The following is a 22,749-nucleotide window of genomic DNA, read 5'->3' as shown; positions in this document are numbered from 1 at the left end:
AGTATCATCCATTATACATTCAAATCACTGATACTTTTATCTTTTGTTTAAGATGAAGATTGTACCTTCTTAATTGGTGAACTAAATTTACGATATGGAAGTGATAAAATATTAACATTTATATAGATTATGAGGTATTTTGAGAGCTTCAACTAATCAGATCAAAAATCACACGATGGAAAGTAAATATTATAACATATTTTACAAAATAATGTGGTAAAACATTTGAATTTCTCAATGAGATAAAATAAGTGATACAATAGACAACTATAAAAAAAAATTAGCATGTTATATAGATTATTTTTTTATTATGTGTTTAATGGGGGAGTAGAAACAAAAGCCCATTTTGAAGTAGGAGTGATGGAAACCAACAGCTTGTGGAAGTCAATATCAAATTTCTGTACTACCAACCTATGATGTACAGTGCAGTACCAGTAGCTATTGTAACCAGTTCAATTTTGTGAATATTATTTGCATATTCTCTCTATAAGTGCTCTAGGGTAGAATAAAAATACAAGCTATGATGCGAAATTTGAATATTGATCCAAAATGTTGAGGACAGTGGTCTAGTTAATAAAGACTAAACTTTAAACGACCTACAGGCCGTTTGACCCATTTTTATGGTTAAGATTACATTTAATTTTTCATGCCAAGCATAAAGCGGAACATGTTCATACATGTAGTTTGTTCAAATCGATTTTATATAATCGCTTCTAAAACTTTAAATTCAAAATATATTCAGTTGATGGCTTGATGAATTTCTCGCTTTCATAAATATAATTTTATCTTTGGAAATGGTAAATACGTATTTTTATAAACCATCATGACATTGCGTTATGCATATTGCCGATCCATAGGTATTTAGATTATTCACCAATACATTGATGTGCTGCAAAATTGGAAATGCAAATTCATGAATAAACATGATCTAAGCATTTATTTTTCGACAGCAGTTATGCAGGTTAATCATGATACTCTTTCATTTCTCAATTTGTCTACTCCAATCACTCTTCCATGTTTTAACACATTCCGTATTGTGTAACCATAGGCAACACATGAATAATAATATCAGTTTGTTAGTTGGTCTTCTGACCTATTTTTGGATTCTACTATCTGTCTTGTTAAATTTCAACCAGTTAGAATCAAATCCAATAGTATTTGTAGTCGGTTTACATTTTTTTAAAGAGTATTGTGGGGAAAAAAATCTGCGAAAAAATCATCATAAAAATATAACTTAAAAATTTTAAGCCAAGTGATTATTAAATATTCGAAAGTATATAAATTATATATTTGATTTACATATTTTGTTATTCGATTTCACTATAAAATTAGATGGAAATATTTTCATTGTCACTTAGACGTAAATTAGCAAGAATTGAGTGACTTCTGATCTGTTTCTCATTAGATTTTAAAACATGTTTAATGTTTTTAAGTTAATGCTTATGGATTTCCAAGTATTATTTCATAGATTGAAAAAAAAATTAATGACCAAGCAACGTTATTCTGCTATGCTTTTGTTTGTTTCTTTTTTTTTTACAGGAGAAATAATCAGTTTGCTATCCTTGTAAAATTTTATTAAACTGTGCACACAATTTTCAAAAACATCAAATCAAATATCAAATAATATCCAATCCGTCTAGCATGATAAAAAAAAAATAGGTTGATTTATATCCGAGAACAATTTATGATCGTAGTGTACGACATGGTTCTCTATTAAAAATTTTCGCAAAAATGAAAGAGAGAACGAAAATACATAACACATCTTTCAGTGTGCATGGGAACTAAATCATGCTGTGTGCAAAATGTCTATTAATTTAGAGAATCAAACGTAATCATTATATCGTATTATCGTCCATGCTGATGGTTTATTTTTCAATTATTTATGGTATTTCAACAACCTGTTTAGTTTTTATAGTGTCTTGTTTATTGAGCAATAAGGCCAACTAAATAGAAATCCATGTTTCTTTTCTCCTGCATCTTTTTTAACCTCCACTTTCATGGGGGTGAAATGACTGAAAAATCTGTATATTTACATTTAAACCACCTATAAAATCCAATTATCCATATAAAATAATGAAGTATTCATTCATTAGGTTTGTATGTATATGCATTGTGGTCATCGTTATTGAATAGGATCAGGGCAGTCAGGTAAAGGAGAGGGAGGAAGAAGAAAAGGAGGATGGAATGGGAGAGGAGGACAGGATGGAAGGCAATGGCCTTACCTTTAGCATCAAAAGAATCAAGAAATATATTTCTCAGGCCTAAAAAAATATTTACGAGTAGCTTAATAGGGTGAATATAATCGATAAAAAGCAGTGTTAATCTCTTATTATAGTAAACCTGTCAGGTTTTAACTAGTATTGAGGTATTTTAATGTGGCCTAGATTCAATAGTATGCAGTCCTGCTTTAAGCTAGAATAGCCAGTTTCAATTGTTGAATAATTAATAGCAAACAAGTTTACTTCTGTGTTAAATCTAGGTTGTTTAATGCCTATGTTCTAGTTCAGTATCTTCCTTCATACATAATAGTTCTGCCCTTGTTTATAACATTACCACTTTTCATACCAGAAACCGATAATGAACTACCTGTTGTCACGTAACCACATAGAAATTGTTGACTAATTGTTAATATCTGAACTTGTAAAATAACTAGTTGTAATCTACTTTACACAAAGCAATTCATACATAATAATTTGTAGTCTTGTTCATGATCTGACTAACATTGTAGTAAGATAAAGTGGTTTATTTACAATGTTTCTTTTAGTGATTATTGGCTGAAAGTATACTGTAATAACATTGAAATCTATTCAAATATCAGTCATTACATCTTTCTTAAACTTCCGCTTTTCTAGTGTGTATTATATTTTTGGTGTTCCAATTAATACATGTTTGCTTCATTTTCTCCTGCTATTTGTTTTCAATTGTGCTACATCTTTCCTCTTGTTAGTGTAACAAGTTTACATATCGTAGATTGATTAGATGTTTTCCTAGATACGATAAACTGTCACTCATGTACATGGTCCAAATACCAATTGGACTTAAGGAGCTCAGTGGATTTCGCTGTGCTTGTCACCTAAACATCCTCGTGTAATTCGCTGGCAATCCTGTTAGCCGGGAGGATTTGTCAGTCATCTTTCCCATTAATCCCAGGGGTGCTGTACTGAGCAAGCCGAGCAATCAATGGAAAATGAGTTGATTAGATAAAATGGCTCCCTCCACTCATCTTATCGTACCGTAGCTGAAGGTAAATTCTACCACAGTAATGAACATAAAATAGATAGGTAACTGGATTATAGGCGAAAATAATATAAAGAGCTAACCCATAGTTTCTTAGGTCATCTCTCGATTTAGCTTAATCACATGGGCATAAAATTTTTGGTTTATACGTTAAATTCCATTTATTTGTTATTAGTTACTTTTCCTGAATGTATCAGAAGTTTTTTAATGTTGGTCTTTTTGAAATAATTTTATAAATTATTAATTTGAAGCAATTTATTTTGAAAGACAGAAGCTACACAATTAGATGTTTATCTTCTCAAGGGTGGACAAATTTACCGATGAGACTAAAAGAAGATAAGGATCACACTATACTAACGCGCACTTGAACAAATTACTTGGATAACTACAAGCATCATTGCTAGACTTTATTGGCCGCGCCACATCGTCATTAGATTGCGTTAAAACAGGTAGACAGACGAGAACTTCTCGTTGGTGTTGCGAATGGACTCAGATTATGATCGTTTGATACTGCTGTGAATATTACATACCATTACCTGCACATTATGGCAGAGATGCTGCTTCAAACATGAATATGAATTACTAATAGGAAATAATGCACTAAAAATGGGTCTCTCAAACTTGCATGCATTTAACAATCATCTAAAGTAATAATCTCCATTAAAATATGAATATATTCTCATATCTTTGTTTAGTAATATTATTTTTTAGATTTTCTTTTGTAATAACTAATTCAATATCTTCATTGATGCGTGTAAAGTCATTTACTGGCTTATTTTTATGTACGTGCATATGCATTATTTTGATATACTGGTTGGTTGACACTGGTTTTGAAGCATAGTGAAAATGGCTGTTTGGTCCTTCATTTAAATTGCAATATGAATAACTGTGGAATAACATTGGTCGTGGGTCGGTGGTTCTTATGTGCTGTCGTAACGTGTTACTTCGATGACAGTATAATGCATGACTGAGTTACATAATATTTGCCTATTGCAAAATAATATAAATATTATATTTACATTTTTTTTAAATTATTAATTATATTTTAATAATTTTTGTCTTGAATTTATTTTCCATAATAATATGAACTTCCATATGATAATCAAGGAGCCATTTAATTTTTAGGGGAAGATTTAATTGTGTGTACTCTTTTTTTTTAATATAAAAAGTGACTCTTAAATTGAAGAAAATTTTACTAAAGTGAGGGGTTTCACATGAAAAATATAGTTTTTGTAAAAGTGTTTTTTCTTTAAGGAAAATTAATTATTCCATATTTATTTAAAATCAAAGTTATCTAAACCTCATTTCAATTTTTAATTATAAACTAATATTTTGCAGTTTAAAGATTGATTTTCCCCCCATCGCAACCTTTAATTCAAAACCACAAGATAACATCTGTTAAGGATTCTCTTATTCCCATGAAAAAATCAGTTGGCTGGTTGGCAAAATCAATACGCAAGTTGACAAGCCTGTTTACTTTTCACCACTCAAAATAGTCAGCAGACATGCGGCGTATCTCTCCACTTGGCTCGTCATACAGAGTGTGACGAGCTAGAGAGATTCCCAGGGATTGGAAAGGGCCTTCTCTCGGCCGTACGTTAAACAATACCATCTAGTCTTTCTAGATGAAAATCACACTCACTCTGTATGGGAAAGCTATTGATCTGTTAATGGAATTAATCGATACGAAATAACACGAATCGGGGCTGATGGCTTGCAACTAGTTATGATAAGTAATGTAGTGGAAGGGATTTTGTTTAAAGTTATTGTCTGTCCACTAGAGTGCCTATTGATGCCGGAGACCCAGGCGTAAAATCCTTTTTGTGCTTTGTAAATGCTTCACGTCGATTAATTCGTTATGAGAAAGAAACTTTTCATTGATAAGAGACAAAAAGCAGACAAATCCGAAAAGAGATTTATATTACCTTGAGATGATATTTAATTACATTTTTAAAAAACTAATTTATTTACACAGCCAGCCAATCAACAAAAAGAAATAAAACAGAAAAAGTATAATAACAATATGCTGTATCTAGGCAGTCTGAAATTAATGATAGTCACAAGTGGATAGAATTTGTATTGAATTTGCATTCATCTTATGAAATAAAACCATCTTTGCTTAACATCATTTGATAAATGGCAATGCAATTTGTCATTTAATATGTGTAAATTTTAGATTATTTATGTATTTATGTCAATGAAAAACAGAATGTTTTCTAGGCATAAACATAATGCCAAGCATGCTCTCAAGAGGGAGTACCTTTAAAACATGCAAGCTATTATTTGTCATAAATTTTTCTTTTCATATTTAAAGATGTATAGTCGCATGAAAAATACCAAAAAATATCAAACTTCATTTTTGAAATTTACTTAATCATTTTGATGTAACATATAAATTATCAACTTGTAAATAGACATTAGTATACTGATAAAATGTTTACCCATAATTTTATAGCAAAAAAAGGATAGCAACACTTCCATTTACTTTTTAATAAAATGTGCGCTTAATAATAAAAATCGTTTTATTACTTTAACAGTAATTTTAGTTGAAGGCACTATGCCAGTTGTTGCATGGTAGAAACGTATTTTGAATGCAAGTCAGTTATGATTATATGGAATCCTTATGGAATACACTGATAAGGACTTGTCAACAGAATGGTTTTATGAAAAATATGCAATCTTCTCAATTATGGTAACATGACAGGATAATAGCGCATGTTGAGCCGTTCATTGAAGTCGAAAATGACAACCTCATCGTTTGCATTTAATAGGTGGTGATTAGTTTTGCTCCTCATTAAACTGCTCATCTTCAAAGCGATTGTGTTTAAAATGTCATTAATAACAAATTATTTTAACCCCTGGCCTGTTACATGTTGTCAACTGAATGCATTGTGGCCTAGTTTGATGAGAATGCCATGCGGATCATCTAATAGTAGTATTTGTCAGATGTGCTGTGTATATGATTTTATTATGATCATTAAATTAAAGTTGAAAATCTAAGTACAATAAAAAGAAGAAAAAAAATCTTCAGAAAGATTGTGAATGCGGCATCATACAAAAGCCGTCTGAAGAAACATCTTTGACTTTTTGCTCTTTTTCCATTCATAGAAATATTGCCAAAAAATAAAACAAAACCTGATTAGTTTTCTTGGGCGTTATAGCAAGCATGTACATATTATTTGTTGCGGTTAAAATCGTAAATTTCTACAAAATATTGGTATTTTCAATAGGGTTTTGTTGGAAAATTTTATTGCTGTTCAATTTAAAAGAACTGGCAGTATTACAATATTAATGATAGTATGGTAATGCTAACAATAAAAATAATATAATTACTAACGCTACAATTTTTTTCCCCCTTTCAAATGAAAGACAAAAACTGGCCAAAAATAGCATAGCAATGGTTTTAGGGAAAGGCATTTAATTTAGACATTGCTTGCATCATATCTTGATGGTTGTCGCTTTATAATACATCTACCTATAGCCGTTAGCAAATGTTTTTACAAGCAGGTTAATCACTACGTAATAACACAAGTTGACTCAATTATTTGCGTCTCAGCCATCAATTTGTCTACTCTACAATTCTTGATGCATTATATTTTTTCCACTATTTTTATAATGACACTGGTATGAGACCATTGTTTGATATAAATTCCCATTCCTTAACTGTAATTGTCATGCAGAATTCTCCACTCGGGATATACATGTACCCCTTATCCTTAGGGATTTAGGAAAGTTTACACAATATGTGCCTTTTATAACAATTCTAAAATTGTAGTGAACCATTGATTGAAGAGTTTGCATGAAAAAATGTGATCAAAATATATAATTATTCATTTATAGGACTATAAAAGTTGTCAACTTCACTGATGTACTAGCCTAGTTTGACTAATTTCTACTAAATAAGTTTTTAAAAGTTTAAGTGTAGTTGAATAGCTTAGTGGTTAAGATGCTTACCTTCTAATCTCAGGGTCCTGGGTTCAACTGCTGTCTCGGTAGAACTTTTTCTCACCACTATGAACGACTATCCACTCCCTAAAAGCCTCAATAAGAGACTTGGTTTATTATAAAGCATTGTTTCATCGTAGTGAGTGTGTGGATGTGAAGGAAAATAAAAATAAATGATAACCAAATTATTTTAAAAGTTTAATGCAAAGAATATAGGAATACAATGGTATTATTAAAGCACATGTTCAGTCGAGCGAGGAAAACATTTTGTTCTAATTTTCAACTGAAAGCTAAGCGCTTACTTCATATTGAAAGTAACCAAAACAGTTCAAATATTGAATTTTAATTTTCCCGTTTATTAGCTCTACACAGCTGATACAATGAAGGAGAAAAGCTCTCTCTAGAGGCTAGGCAGGGAAGGGGCTATATAGATGATTAATCATTGGTGTCTCTAGTTAGCACAGCAATTAAATTAATTTCAATAACATTTCTCTCACTTATCAAATTTTTCTTTTACTTTATTTTCCAGTTACCTTTTAAAGAATGTTCTCCTTCCTAGTTTTTTTTTCTTGAATTATTCCTTTATCCCAACCTTTTTTTTTTCTTGTCTTTAATTTACCTCTGTATTCAGGCTTCTTGAATAACAAATTCTTGGTATATTGATTTTATAATTTTACTAGATTTTAAATTAACTAGTCAATTTAGTCTGTAAATGGTATTTTTTTAATGATAAAGAATGATTTGCTAATTAATGAAAATTTTTTTCCTGTATACATTTTTTTTATGTACAGTATGTGTTTTTGAATTTCTGAATAAGTCCGTGAATGAATTAATTAATATGAATTATCAACATTAAGTCTCACAAAAAATTTGTCTTTTTTCAAGGATTTACAGAAAAATAAAATTTGATGGCAGAAATATAAATATATAGAAACACGTTATGAATGTTATTATTTAAATATTATTGTTCTAATTTTCAAGTTCAGTTTCATTGCGATATGTCATTGCACTTTTGTTTAAGATAATAAGCAACGAAAAATTTCAAGGATTTACAGAAAAATCATAAAATTTGATTGCAGAAATATAAATATATAGAAACATGTTATGAATGTTATTATTTAAATATTATTATTTTTCTAATTTTCAAGTTCAGTTTCATTGCGATATGTCATTGCACTTTTGTTTAAGATAATAAGCAACGAAAATCTTGTACAAGCTTGTGTTTCTAAAAGTTGTAATGCAGAAGTCATATATTTCAACACATGTTCTGGTATTTGCATCAGAACTCGTTGATTTGGAATTCTGCCACTTTGGAGGTTTGAATGTTTTGGCATACTTTAATGTTCTTTATATAGACTATTGGGCATACTGTAATGTTCGGAAGTCGAATATTTTAACATATGCTCTGGTATTTTTGTTTTTGCATTAGAACTTGTCCATTTGGAATTCTGCTATTTTGGAGGTTACGAATGTTTTTGCATAATGTTCTTAGATGGATTATTTTGCATACGTTAATATTCTTATAAATCGGAACTATTTGGTTTTCTTATCTCCCTCCCCACCTATTCTCCTCTGGTATACTCGCCCATTGGTAGTGATTTTTATTTTCATAGATGGATCAGACATAAGATTCAGCCTAGAATCACAAATGATGGATAAATATTCAATATTTTTTTTTAAAGGAATTGAAAGTCGGTCACCACATTTGCTAACTGTACACAGTTTCAAGGTGTGTCCTTTAATTCTTATTCGGAAATGAGTGCTTCTGGTCAATTATATACATCGTGGTGCCAATGGTTGTTTTAATAGATTAAAGTGATATCCATGATACATACATGCACTAAAGGTGAATTAGTCTTTTCAATACAATATATTAACTCTTTGTGTATCATATAGCTAAAAGCCAGGTAACTTCTTAGTATATCACTTGCGTTGATCTTTGATAGGAAAAAATGGATTAGTATTCAAAGGATGCCATTTAAAGTGAAAATGTTTTACAAGATAATTTAGCATGTTTTTTTTTTTTTTGGTTTTTTTTGTTAACAGCAGATATAAAGAAAAATAGAAGATAAAATTCTTAATTATGGTATTTCTTACAATTATCCTAAAGAATTTTTCGCATACATCATAACCGTTATTATCATCTGCAAATCAACTTGAAGATTCATTACATTTATTTATGGATAGTGGGAAAATATGATATGTGAACTCAAATTATATTGGTTTGTCAGAGAACGTATGGTGGAAGCTGGCAGGATCTGACCCCCAGCTCATTTGCATAAACTGTTAAGATGACCCTTGCTCATTTGCATAGGCTGTCAGGATGACAACATAAATATCTCCTCTGTATAGAATATTATATGATTGGCTTTTGCTCAATAAGTAATTAATGTTAGATTATGATAGGTGTGTGCTGTGTTTGGCAAGCTTGAGATGGTTTGACAAGATCAGCGGACCCATGAGACAGCTTAGCCAGATCAAATGGTGTTATCCTGTATTAGACCAATTACAAGCTGCTGTATGGAGACCAGTAGCGCTCCCTGTTGGGACTAATCTGACCTTACGAAGTACTTTGTTTCACACTTTTGTTGCCGTGTGTAAATGTGCGCATACGCTGCCTACTTAATTTTCCTCTATGAATGAGGTGGATTTCTCGCTCATTGAATTCCTATGTTAATTATACTCTATTAATAGTATTTTTGATGGAAGACCATATTTCGCTTTATAAAATATTTTGCTGTGTTTCAATTATTATTTTTAAAGTTACTCCTATTACAACCCTAAAGGGATGAAGGCTTACAATGTATTCTCGTTTTACGTCATGTTTATTCTACAAAAAAATAGTGATCTCTTTATTTCTCAGTTTTTCTCCCTTTGGTACTTTTACCATTAATTGAAAATAACATGTTTATTCTTGTTGGGGAGAGGGGGGTGGGGGAAGATATTTGGATGATATCTAATCTAAATTCTTCAGGGGATTAGAATTATGTTATCATTAACCTTTCCAAAAATTAAAAATAATTAATGTTTTAAATTTTATTTATGTCTTACAGCCAATCAAGGTAAACTGGGCAACTACTCCTAGCAGTAAAAAAGACAGTAAGTATTCTGTTACATTTGTTTGAATCGCTCTTGATGTATACCATGGGTGGGTTGTTGCTCCTCTGTTTACACCACCTAGGTAGGGACCCAGGATAGCGTCATAGCAGAGTCACCACGTTTGACTATTTTTAGACAAGCAACTGTTGGCCACCACACTTCTGGATTTGTTTGGTTTTTTTTTGGTTTTTTTTTATATATTACATTAAAGATACCTTTTAATTGATGTAAAGTACATAGTGTCTGTCCGTACATTATGTGGTACATAAATGCCAAATTATTATATCTAACATTATCATTATTATTTAAAGGAAAAAGTATCTTTTTTTCAGGAGAGGCGGAAAGTTTGAAAGAAAGATGTGTAACCTCTCAACATTTACACTTTTTTTTTTTAATATTTAAAGTCGAATTTTAATGTTTTTAACTTCTAATCTCATATTTCCTCAACATACTTTTCTCTCATTTGGTCTGGAAAAACTGACATAGCTAGCTGGGTTTTTTTGGTAGTTAATTATAATACACTTATTACCAGGGGTATTTCTCAAATACTTATTACCAGGGGTGGCAGAAGTGGGAAAGATTAGAGAAATACTAATTTGAATGATGTTCAAATATAAATTTGCACAACATTCTCGTCCTTTTTTAACCATCACCTGTTGAGTAAATCCATAAATAGCATTTTCCCTGAAGGATTGTGAATGTAGTAGTTCACGGATTCAGTTTAACTAATAGGATTTAAACTCTACATAACAGTACATGTATCCTAATTCAGAGTGGATGTGATATGAAGTGAGCATTTGTAAAGGTAGTTTTTTGCTTCATTGTACATTGTATTCTCTCTGGAGTATGCTAGTACTACGTATTCTCACAGAAATATATCAATGTACGAAGTCTGCTTATCACAGTCTATAAGTTACACTAACCATTCTACAGAATATTGCCTTTCACTATTTTAAAACTATAATATAAAATAAGTACATATTATATACAATGGCCACTATCTTTTATCTCATAGCCCTTATCCCCTTCCTTTTATCCATTACTCCCTTCCTTTTATTTCTTACCCTTTCCCTCTACTTTAATATGTTGTATGTATTAAGCTAATATATAATTTGAACAATGAAATTTAAGTGTTAAAACTTTTTATTTATTATGGCTAGCAGGTAATAATTCAGCATCCCAATATTACAGCTACAAACAAAACATTAAAAACACAAAGAAGTATAATGATACAAAAATAAATTGGAAATATAAAATTGTAATAATATTTGACATTATATTATTTGATATTATATATTTAAGTAAGTTAAATATATCTTTATTGCATGAATAATGCAATTTATTATATTTACATTCTCTTTGCTAGGATTTTTGCATTTAAAATTATCTACATCAGTGAAAATTTATTTTTATGATCATGATCATTATCTCATTGGAAAGATTTTCCTTTCAAATTAACAAATTAATATTTTAATTTATTTTCTATATTTATAAAGAATTTACTACAGACATTATATTTTTTATTTACTAGCTGCTTATATTGTAATAACAGCAAACCTTTTCCCGAGTCAATTTTATTTGAAATACCTTCTATGTATTTGATACTTCCTAGCTTTTGTAATTATAATAAATACATTATCTAATTGGCTGTAACGTGTATCAGAAAAAATTAGAGAATTCTAAAAATAATCAGTGATGATATTTTACAATTACGCAGAGTGTAATTACAAAAGAGCCATTGTTTTATAATGGATTGAATTTCTACTTTGAGGAATATCGAATGCTCCTTGAAGGTAATCCGGCAGATTTCCATCGGGAGTGGTTCACTTCCTATACCATATTGTCTAACCAATTTATTGCCAGGAAAAAAGAAACCACGACAACAATTTACTTAATAACTTGCTCACAGGTAATTTACATTGCACTTCGTTATTTGATCACCTACATTTAAAATAAACATCAATAATATTAAATAATATTAATTTATTTTGTCTATGTGGAATCATAATTATATTGTTAGCAAACTTTCTATTGAGATAATCTTATGTTTAATGTTATATAATTTATAATAGTAATTATAGATTATTTCAAACTTTTATATATTTAACCTTTGACATATTCATAGTAATAAAAAAAAAACATTTTATTTGTAATAATGTTATATAATAAGCTTAATAATATTGTAAAAAGATGCCCCTAAACCAATTTTTATAATAAATATTTTATAATATATAATATAATATAATTTGTAATTTAAAAAAAACTACAATTATAAAGGGTGTGTTTGTGGACTCTTTTGACCTTTAATTATGAAATTGGCGGATTGTGGTCTCCAAAATTTGTGCAAAACTTTTATACAACCACAAATTTGTGTACGTGTCTAGATGTATTACCAGTAGAAAGCGTGTATTTAATGTCAGTGTGTATACGTGTTACGTGTAACACAATGTTCATAGTGTGTGTAACAAGTCAATATCATTGTGTGCATGCATACATCAATGCGAGTTTATTATTTGTGTGTGTTTTGTATACTATACACGCATTATATGTGTAACATGTGTTTCAGCTAATATCAGCCTTTATTCCATTTTCATGCAAATTGTTTTAAAAAAAAAATTATCAATATGTTATCTCTACATAGAAAGTTTAATTTAATGACCATGAAAATTATAATAACAAATGTAATTATAATTTTTTTTAAATTAACTTTCCATATAGAGATAACATATTGATAAATTTTTTAAATACCATTAAATTTCTACCTTCCATTTGTCATTTTTTACATTGAGTTTAGTGAATTTATTATATTTTTGTTAATTGTGCTATTACTGCAAGCATGGAGCATTCTTTAGCTTCATTTCCTCTGGATTTTACAAATTTCTTTACACAAAGACGACTTAATAACTAAATTGTTGCTGACAGCAGTTAGGAAAATGGCAAATAAGGCCAACAGTTGAAGCCATCAATCTTTTAATTACTTATGTTTATAGAAATATTAAGATCTGGGGCTTCAGCGCATTATTTATTACCAATTCAATTTTATTACCAAGATAATACAAATCAATGAATGGAATGACCATGACAGTTTTAGAGAGTAACTCGAGAGTAAGAGTGGGTAATAACCAACATCAAGATTATGTAGAACTGTGGAAATACAGTGGTTGTTGTTGCATGAGATATTTACCAGGCCAACTTAGCCCCACTATAGTTAGAACTGAAGTGTAACATTTTATAATGCCATGTAATGGCACATATAGATTGTTTCTCAGACTTAAATGTAATTTTTTACTTACCATTTTTTTTTTTTTCTTAGAAAATTATGAAGACCTTGGCCAATTGTATCTGCCCCAAAGTATATTTAGAAAAACATCAATATTATTAATATTCTTATCAATTTACAAGTATTATTAATATTGCTTCAGATTTCAGATTTATCAATAAATTCAACATTTGTAACTGAACTATTTTGCTTACAATTATGATAGGGTACCAGATTTTATGACTTGCTACCTTAGCAAATTTCAAAATTTAAATGTTTTTCACATTGACACCATTAATTTTTGATAGAGAGCAGATACTGGCCTCGAAATAAAGTGTATTTGAGCTGATATGCCCACATGGTATACTATTGATTATATGCTATATATAAGAACCCTCATGCTATATTTGCACTAAATGAAACATAGAGATAACCAGAGGGAAGATAGCCATCTGGTAGCCTTCCACAGTTCAGTTATTTTTTTTATTGGCGATAATTTTTGTTCAAACGATTCAATCGGCATTGATTCTAAACAATTGACTAAAATATTTAACAAGATTTTAAGGTTTGTTTAAATTGATATAAAAAAAATGTTGTTTGTTCAAATAATGAACTACAATATACAACAAACAGTATAATTGATTTTTAATTGCTTACTTTGTATACTTGATTAAGTATTTAAATTTCAACTTGAAAAAATGTATTTTACCCATGTGAAGCTCTATTGAGCAAGACTTATCAAGAAATGAATGATAAAAAATTTAGTAAATTATTATTAATAATTTTATTTAGACATCATTTGAAAATGATATCTGGCCATCCTATAGGTGCAAGGTATATTCAGTGTTAGTGTCTTCATTGCATACTTAAATGCACTTTAACCTTGCATTTTAATTTATGGTAAAATAAATTGAATAAGGTGTAACCGCTGTTACCTAAAACGCTTGGTAAATAGTGTGCTTGTGTTCTAATCCCAGGGTTCTGGGCTCAAATCTAAATGTGTATTCCAAATCTTCAGGAATTAATGATTTAAAATGATGCTGTGATGGCTATAGAAGCGTGATAAGCTGAAACAAAATTTCCATCATGGAGATAAATTTCATTTACTCTTCTGTCATGTCCACAATAAAGGATATTATTTTCTTATAATTTGAAATGCATTATATATTGACTACCACAATATATAATAATTTTCCATTCAGTAGGACTAATGCATTTTATTGCCATTAAATATAGTAATAAATGATTTTTATCTCATCAAAATATACAGAACTGAATTAGTTTCATTAATCATTTTAAGTAACAATTATAATTTTTTTTATTCCTTATAAATGGGTATCTTCCATTTTTCAAAAAGACAAATATATAAATGGATCAACTGCAAAATAATTATAATAATAATTAGATGAAGAAATTGTTTTAGTAATTTACTTTTGTGAGTTTTATTGTGATATGATAAGCTGTTTTGATAGTAATCAATGATAATGGAATTGCATAATTTGTATCATACTGCAATGTTATTGTAAGATGAAGGGGAAGTGTTCTATGTTTCACTTGGAGGAATATCAGATGCCCCTAGGGAGATAGTTGGTAGTATTGACCAAATTCCTAATATAATGCTCTAGCCAATACAGCTGACATAATTTTTCAGATGCACTATAGCCAATTGCTTGACATTATTCTTCCGTTGGGAACATCAAGCATCAACTATTAAATAATAATAATACTAAATTATTTATAAAGTATGATGAATCCATGATAATAACAAAAGATATGATTGAACTCTGTGCTAAATTGACAATTGAATATTGTGTTACCTTTATTTTTAGTGTAATTGTTAATTTCTAACGAATATGAGTGAAACATTTAATTTAGTGTTCAATGCCTTCAATTTTCATTTTCTTTTATACCCATCTATTTTGGTAGTAGATTTAGTGAAAACTAACAATGAGTAATTACTTAAATGTATTTTTTTTTAATTAAATATTTATTTTGTAATTTTTGTCATTATAGCAAACTTCTTTTTGTAGAATACACTATATAGAAGTATCATTAATGTTATTACTATAGGAATGGACTTGCATGGCAAGTGAATAACTTCATTAAAATTTCTGATTTAAAGCATAAACCATAAACAAAGGGAATAATTTCAATTTTGAATGTTATTGTTGGGAATTTGTTGGCTCAATAGCAGTATCTCAAAACTTAAAGAATGAATTAAAAGAAAATAAATTCAGTAGCAGTATTAATGTCTAGAAATAAAAATACCTACACAAATAAAATCAGCTAAGGTAAAAATTGGTATAAATGCCATTAGCTAATGATAATATAGCATTCCTGTTTAATAAAAGGACAGAGTGTTTTGATAGACTAACAGTATTTTGATGTGAAGGAGACATGACACATTGGTTATTCATACTATCCACCAATACTAAGCTTTTTGAAATGAGTAGAATTTGCTGATGCTTTGTTGACAGATATTTGTATTACCTGTTTCGATGCTTTAGATTCAACACAGCTAGTACAAATATGGCTCGCAATTTATCGAGCAGAAAATCAATACCAACAGAACAGTTTTTATTTTTAGTCTGGAAAATTCATTGGCAACATTGCGGTGAATGTCAGACTGATTTTATTGACTGGATTGTTGATTGGCCTCCTGATTGATTGAATGATTGATTGATTGATTAATCCTGTCATTGGTTGATTGGTTATTTGTTGTTCCAGGTTCATCTTTTGAAATTGAGATTCTTTAACAGTTGAATCCTTTTATTTTAAAAATTCGATGATGATAAAGGATAATATGGAATTACCATTCAGGTGCTACAAGTGCCTTGATGTGTAATTCAAAAAGTAAAATTTTACCTATAAATAGGCAATGGACATAAAAAAACATGAATACTAAACCCATCAGAACTTAATAAGCTAATTGTAATCGCTCCTCTGTATCCAGTTCGGTGTTCTTTACGACCTGAAATTTATATCGGCTATTCAGCGGTTTTTGATTGATCAGGCTTGTTATAATAAAGTATGTTATAAAGTGTAGGCTCTGGATTTTGCCACTTAAGTATCATCATTGCAAATTTCAAAAGACATGCATTGTAAATTGGTGATCAAATTATGATAATGTGATATGTACCGTGAATTTGGAAGCCATTTTAAAGTGTATTTACTAGTTTTCTAGAAACGTTTCAGAAACTTCGACCTGTGTTTACTAATTTAATACACATTAATACCAAATCAGTTATTCAATTAGTGTGAACTTACTATGTGAATCTAAAATTGTAGCTTTTTCATTTCTGACTTTTTTTTTTTCTACTAATCTGTGTTGTTCTGGTGTTTATTGTTTGACAACTCGTTAAAAGATTATCTTTTTGTAATGTTAAAAACATTTCAATATTTTATTTGCTTTTTTTGGATTTGTATTAAAATGGGTTCAATTGAAAATTAGAATAAGAACTTATTTAACAATTCAATCATTCCATTTATATGGTGTGATTCTAACAGTTTCATAAATAATATTTCTATTTTTTCATTAGTAAAAAATGTCTATAAAATCTTTTGATTGTTTTATGTTGTGCATCTTTTTTATTCTTCCAATTTATAACAATTACATAAATAATATTTCTATATTTTTTCATTAGTAAGAAATGTCTAAAATCTTCAGATTGTTTTATGTGCAACTTCTTTATTCTTCCGATGTTTGTTGTAAATGTACAAGAATTGAAAGTACCTCATATATTATAGAGAAAAAATAAGTAAAATAATAGATGAATTATAATATAAATGTATAATAAATAAATATTTAATATACACAAATCCATCTTATGCCAGTTCATTTTTGTATGTATTGCTGAAATTAGTAAAATCAAATGAATTGAAAGAGTAATTCCATCATCACCTTTGTCTGGAATACAGTACAGGTATCATTTAATCTGAAATGTTGTTTGCCATATGTTGGCATATCAAAAACCACACCTGACTAGACCATGCTCACCTTATCTAACCTTGAAGGGCGTGTTTACATCATATCATCGATTGATCATCCTCTCATTTTCATAGGCATTAGTTGATTTAAATGAAGATTATATAGTATATAATAAATTATACAGTTTAAGGTCTATGGTAATTTGGGAGCATAATAATATAAATAATTAGTAATTCATTTGACATAATATTTTTATAGCAGGAGAGGATTATTAATTGAATAAATCACTTATAAATTAATCTGTAATTAATCTATTAATTTTATGAAATCTTTAATTTAATCTATATCATAACATCAAGATTTTGTATTTCTCTATATAAATAACCATGTTGATTATAGCTTTTCTACATAAATTTTACAAACTTGTGATGTACTTTTTAACTTTCGTATGTTATATTTTGATTCCTCTCTAAGCTACAGTAATATTATTTAAAGAATTCAATTTCTAGGTCTGTTCAAATCAGATTGAAGAATGACTGATCTGAAGCTTTGTTTTGAATTGATTCAGTGTGGTTTCGAATTGAGTATACTGGAAATTTAAACATTAGATGTTGATTGTGTTACATTTCTTACCACTTTCATGCTCTTTTAACAATAGAATTGTAACCTAAGAAAATATCACCATTCTCAACTAATCATGCCTGCAGTATTTTAAACTAGCCAAACATCGCCCACAATGAACTAGTAATAGATTACACGACAGTCTGTAAATTTGGTGGAAATTGCCAATCAACAGGTTATTTTTGAGGCAGTATTTGGCATGTATGTGCACGTGAATAATATGCACGCCCAAAGATTATTGCTCTGTGGTTGGTCAACATTCGCTGCCCAGTTCTCAAAATTTCTTAGCTATCTAAAGGAAAGGACAACAGTCTAAGATAATTAAGTTCATTGTTATATGTACCTTACTAATTTATTTATTTTTATTTACATGATAAAAAATTAGGGATACAAGTTCTAGGGTTCTGATAATCTTGTTAATAATTTTTTTTTAATTGACTGAAACACAAATACAGTGCGACACATATTTTTTTGGCGATAAAGCCAATGCTTATATTAAATTTATATTTACCATTCATTGTATGTAGATTTCCTCCAAATTGCATATTCAATTAATATTTTTTAATAAATGTGTGACCCACTCTCATGATTCTTCTGTACACATACAATACACATATTAACTTAAAAATAATGCTATGCTGACAGTTTTAGTTAATAATGTAAAATATGAGCTAATAATAATAATCACCACATTAATGTTCAGAATGCATAAAACCACAAATAATAACTCTGACTCTGGCATTGAATTTTTACCTTTAGGGAAAAATACGGCTTTGATAATGACGCATATTTTTTTCTTGCTATATCTACTGTGCAATATGCCCATGTTTTTGGTCATTCAGACTTTCAATGCTTATGAATTGCCCTTAGTAGAAGAATATCCTTTTATTGACTGCAAGTTATTCTTGTGCCTTCCTGTTATTTTACCTTTTTGATAGCCTAATACTTTTTAATTTGAATTGTTAACCATAAGGATATCTGTTTCTAAGTTGAACATGTTTCAGAGAAATGTAATGAATAATGCAACTTAAGATTGAATTCTGCCCTCTATCATCTAAGGTTTCAGGAAGAAGCAGGCTCGTATTGACATGCCATTATATCCTACGTGTGGCAGTTTATTTGTTTAAAAAGATTAACTTATGATTGTTAATTTGTCATATGCGAGATGAATTCCCTGATAAATGTGGTTTTTTTAGGACACCAAATTTAGGGTTACCTTTTTTTAGAACTGACTCTCTAATTTGGTCCACCCAAGCTAGGGATATATTGTTGGCAATTTCCATCTAATGATATATTCATCTCTTTGATAAACAGTCTTGAGATACCTAATGCAGCTTCCCTTAGAGGCCTAAAGGTCTGCGAGTACCTAGTGGTAGAATTTCCCCAGGATTCCCCCTCCCCTAGGCAGCCATATATCACATCTCCTTTATCCTCATAACTTATCACAATTCTCAGTCATTGCTAGTTAGTTATTCTTCATAGGTAACTTGTCACAATCATCGAAGTACTTGCTGCTTAATTGCGATTGTCTTAGTCACGACGTGTACCCATAGCCCCATCCATCACATGCCATGTCCTTTAGCCCTTTATTGGAGTATTAATCCGTTATTTTGACATCTCCTTTTCATTTTTTCCCCATAATATACATTGCTTTTTATCCAAGTCCTAATTGTATCATTTGATTTATACACATCAACATATGATTTATACAGTACAGCGTATTGTGTGAATAATTTTTCACCCATGTTTTTTTTCGTGTAGAATTCACGCGGTTTTCTGCATCATAATGATGGAAAACATTTATCAAGTACATTTGGGGATAGCTTTTACCATAGTGTTTTTGTCATGCTGTCCATACATTAAGCAACCTATGTGACTATGACAAAGTTGATCTTATTGTTTGTATTCTCTTATAATTTGTTATCAAATTAAGTGTTTAAATTAATTTTGAATGAACATGACGTACACTTTTAAGACAAATTTATTGTAAAAAGTAGCTGTTTATTTCCCAGAGAAGAAGCAGAAAAAAAATGGTGCGTTGGACAATTGTTTTTCTTCTAGCATCTAGATGTTATATTTTTTAAAAATGGAAACTAATCTTTGCACGTCACATAAACGTTATTTCATGAACATTTTAGTCATTTTTTGTGTATGCTGATTATAGGTGGTACTAATACATTATAGAAATACTTTGACGTTGATTTTAAAACATTTTGTTGAATTAATTAAATCTTGTTCAGCAAATTGCTCATATTCCTTTAATTTTAAAAAGTGGCAGTGGGTGGGAAGTACGATAAATGTGGGAGAGGTGGGCATTTACGCAGAGCTTAAGGGCCCTAGAATCGGTTGTTTGTATGCCGTGACGTCATGATTTTGATCACCCGTTATCTGCTTTTTTTCTGGCTGTCACTTATCATAGAGTGATTGAGCGTGAAAACAATATATTTAGGTCGTTGGCCTCATTTTTGTTTGCCAGGAATTGAATCCCGTCAGACTACCGGCAGCTTCTTCATAAATACATCAACCTATTTTTTTTTAAATTATGATTTGCCATTAATTCCATGCACAGTTAAAAAAAACAAAAAAAAACCTGTGGTGTTGGATTTCATATTTTGTATTCATTACTGTGCTTCGTGATGAGAAGACAGCAATTTCAGCTGAACTTGAAGCATCTCCTGGGCCAGTGTTCTTGGCTTTAAGACATCTGGTTCCAGGGCCTTGCCAACATTAATCAAGCTGTAATGAGGATTTTTGAGTTTTTATTTTATCAAAACAAAAAGAAACAACTTGTGGTATAATATGATGTGATAGAATTACAATTTGACAAATCCAACAAATGTTTATAATCTGTATTTATATAGGAAATGGCCTGGAAGGTAGATATCACAGACATAACAATGGCAAGTCTTCAGTTTTGATATTTTCATCAACCGTGACACAAGCGCTTATGTACTTCTTTCCATGTACCATGTATGACTGTTCCTTTTTTTTTATAACCTTGTCAATCTTCAGAAATGGAAAATTGAACACGGGATCCATATTGAGTGCGAATAAAATCGAAATATTTCCGCATTATTGATAAATGAATAGAAGCGCTTGATCAAAATTATTAATTGCGATAACATTATTCATTTCCCTAATATTTTATCGATTAATTGACGCAAAGGCGCAGAAACCTTCAAGGTTAGAGGCACATTTCTCAATAATAATTATATAAAATTGCACTATGGCTAATAAAGCGTTAAAAAAATCCATGTTTCTCGTCCTCTGAATTCATCATTTCGTTATTTCCTTTATTTTGTCAAATTCATAATAACGAGAAAACGTAAAGTACGAGTATTGTAAGTAACTAAAATAAGAATAGCATTTTTGGAACTCGTATTCGATTTATAACTAATAAAGTGTTTAAATTTCTGGTCTGCCTGGCTGAAATCCAAAGGTACTCGTAAGAAATATGCATCACATGCTCTAGAGTGTAGACCAAAGACTATGTTTTTGTGTGTTGGCATATGTGCGTGACCATCGTTGCAAAGGAAAAGCGCGCTTTTTCATGCAAGACGAGGAACATGGTTTTTTTAAATTTTAATTTGGACTAAAATATTCTGGAAGAAGGGGCTGTTGATTCCTACCTTGATATATGTTAATGCCTGTCGATATGTTTTTTTTGATATTTTTTCTGTTTTTTCTTTTCCCGTAGATCTTTTTAATATATTTGTGGGCGACTTGGATCAAGATATAACAACCGATGAATTACGATCTGCTTTCAATCAGCATGGGAACGTTGTGTAAGTATCTTTATTAACTTTATTTTTTTTATCTTATTTTTTATTATTTTGAAAAGCATGAGAAAAATTACTTTTTGAAAGCTTGTTATCTTCTGCTACTTTCGATTTTTCATTATTGCTTGCTCCACTTGTGTGTTGTTCTTAGTATTTTATGATCTTATCTAATTGATAACATAAGTTAGGCATATATTTATTGATATTAAATTCATACATATTCTTTATCAATTTTTGGTATTGTTTACCCAGTGTTGTAATACATAGCTTAAAAGATAAACATATCTTCTATGTGGCATTATATTTACCTGTCGCATATTTATCAGCTCTGGTATTTGAAACCTGACAATTAGATACAGAGTTAATATCCCATCTTAACCCTGTCAATCATAAATTAATTTTAGTTAAGATTTAAATTACATGTACACAATGTTATGTGATTTAATTCTGCTTATAATAAATTGAACATAAAATTTTAATTTAAAAAAACCCTATGGATTCAAATCCAAGGAATTTTAATTCATTATTTATAAACTAGATATTTTTTTTTTTACATTAACATATGTAAAAAAAAATTTGAACTTCTGTGTCCCGGCTTTACTGGCCTCTCCTAGACATGTGATATTATTCACAAGGAACCTTGATTGGTGAATTTAAATGCTTCACACTCAGCGTTCCTTGTTATACAAGTTTGCTGAAATGTTGTGTTCGTATTGGGTACAAGTGTTTGGAATACATGATAGTGCATGCTGTAATTGCTGCAAAGCAGCCAATTCATATTCTTGACAGCAATTTGACCTCTGAAAGGTCATTGTTTGTCAAAAAACAAGGGCCTAAGACAACTGAAAAGCGGAGTTTCCTTCTTTCGTTCTGCCGGGTAA

At 29.9% G+C, this 22,749-nt stretch overlaps 1 protein-coding gene across 1 annotated transcript in view; it reads left to right on the top strand.

Annotated features, from left to right (window-relative positions):
* LOC117102592 (nucleolysin TIA-1-like) overlaps window positions 1-22,749 on the top strand; it is a 59,637-nt gene that overhangs the window by 14,228 nt on the left and 22,660 nt on the right. The window contains exons 2-4 of the mRNA XM_033242917.1: window positions 10,236-10,281; window positions 20,951-20,989; window positions 21,787-21,874. Coding sequence (XP_033098808.1) covers window positions 10,236-10,281; window positions 20,951-20,989; window positions 21,787-21,874 — 173 coding nt within the window. The remainder of the gene's footprint in view (window positions 1-10,235; window positions 10,282-20,950; window positions 20,990-21,786; window positions 21,875-22,749) is intronic.

This window comes from Anneissia japonica, unplaced genomic scaffold, assembly GCF_011630105.1.
Source record: "Anneissia japonica isolate Jap-2015-1 unplaced genomic scaffold, ASM1163010v1 scaffold1489_len2284818_cov182, whole genome shotgun sequence".
Taxonomy (NCBI): Eukaryota; Metazoa; Echinodermata; class Crinoidea; order Comatulida; family Comatulidae; genus Anneissia; species Anneissia japonica.
The sequence above is the reverse complement of the archived record's forward strand: the minus strand, read 5'-3'. Positions and strand labels throughout refer to the sequence as shown.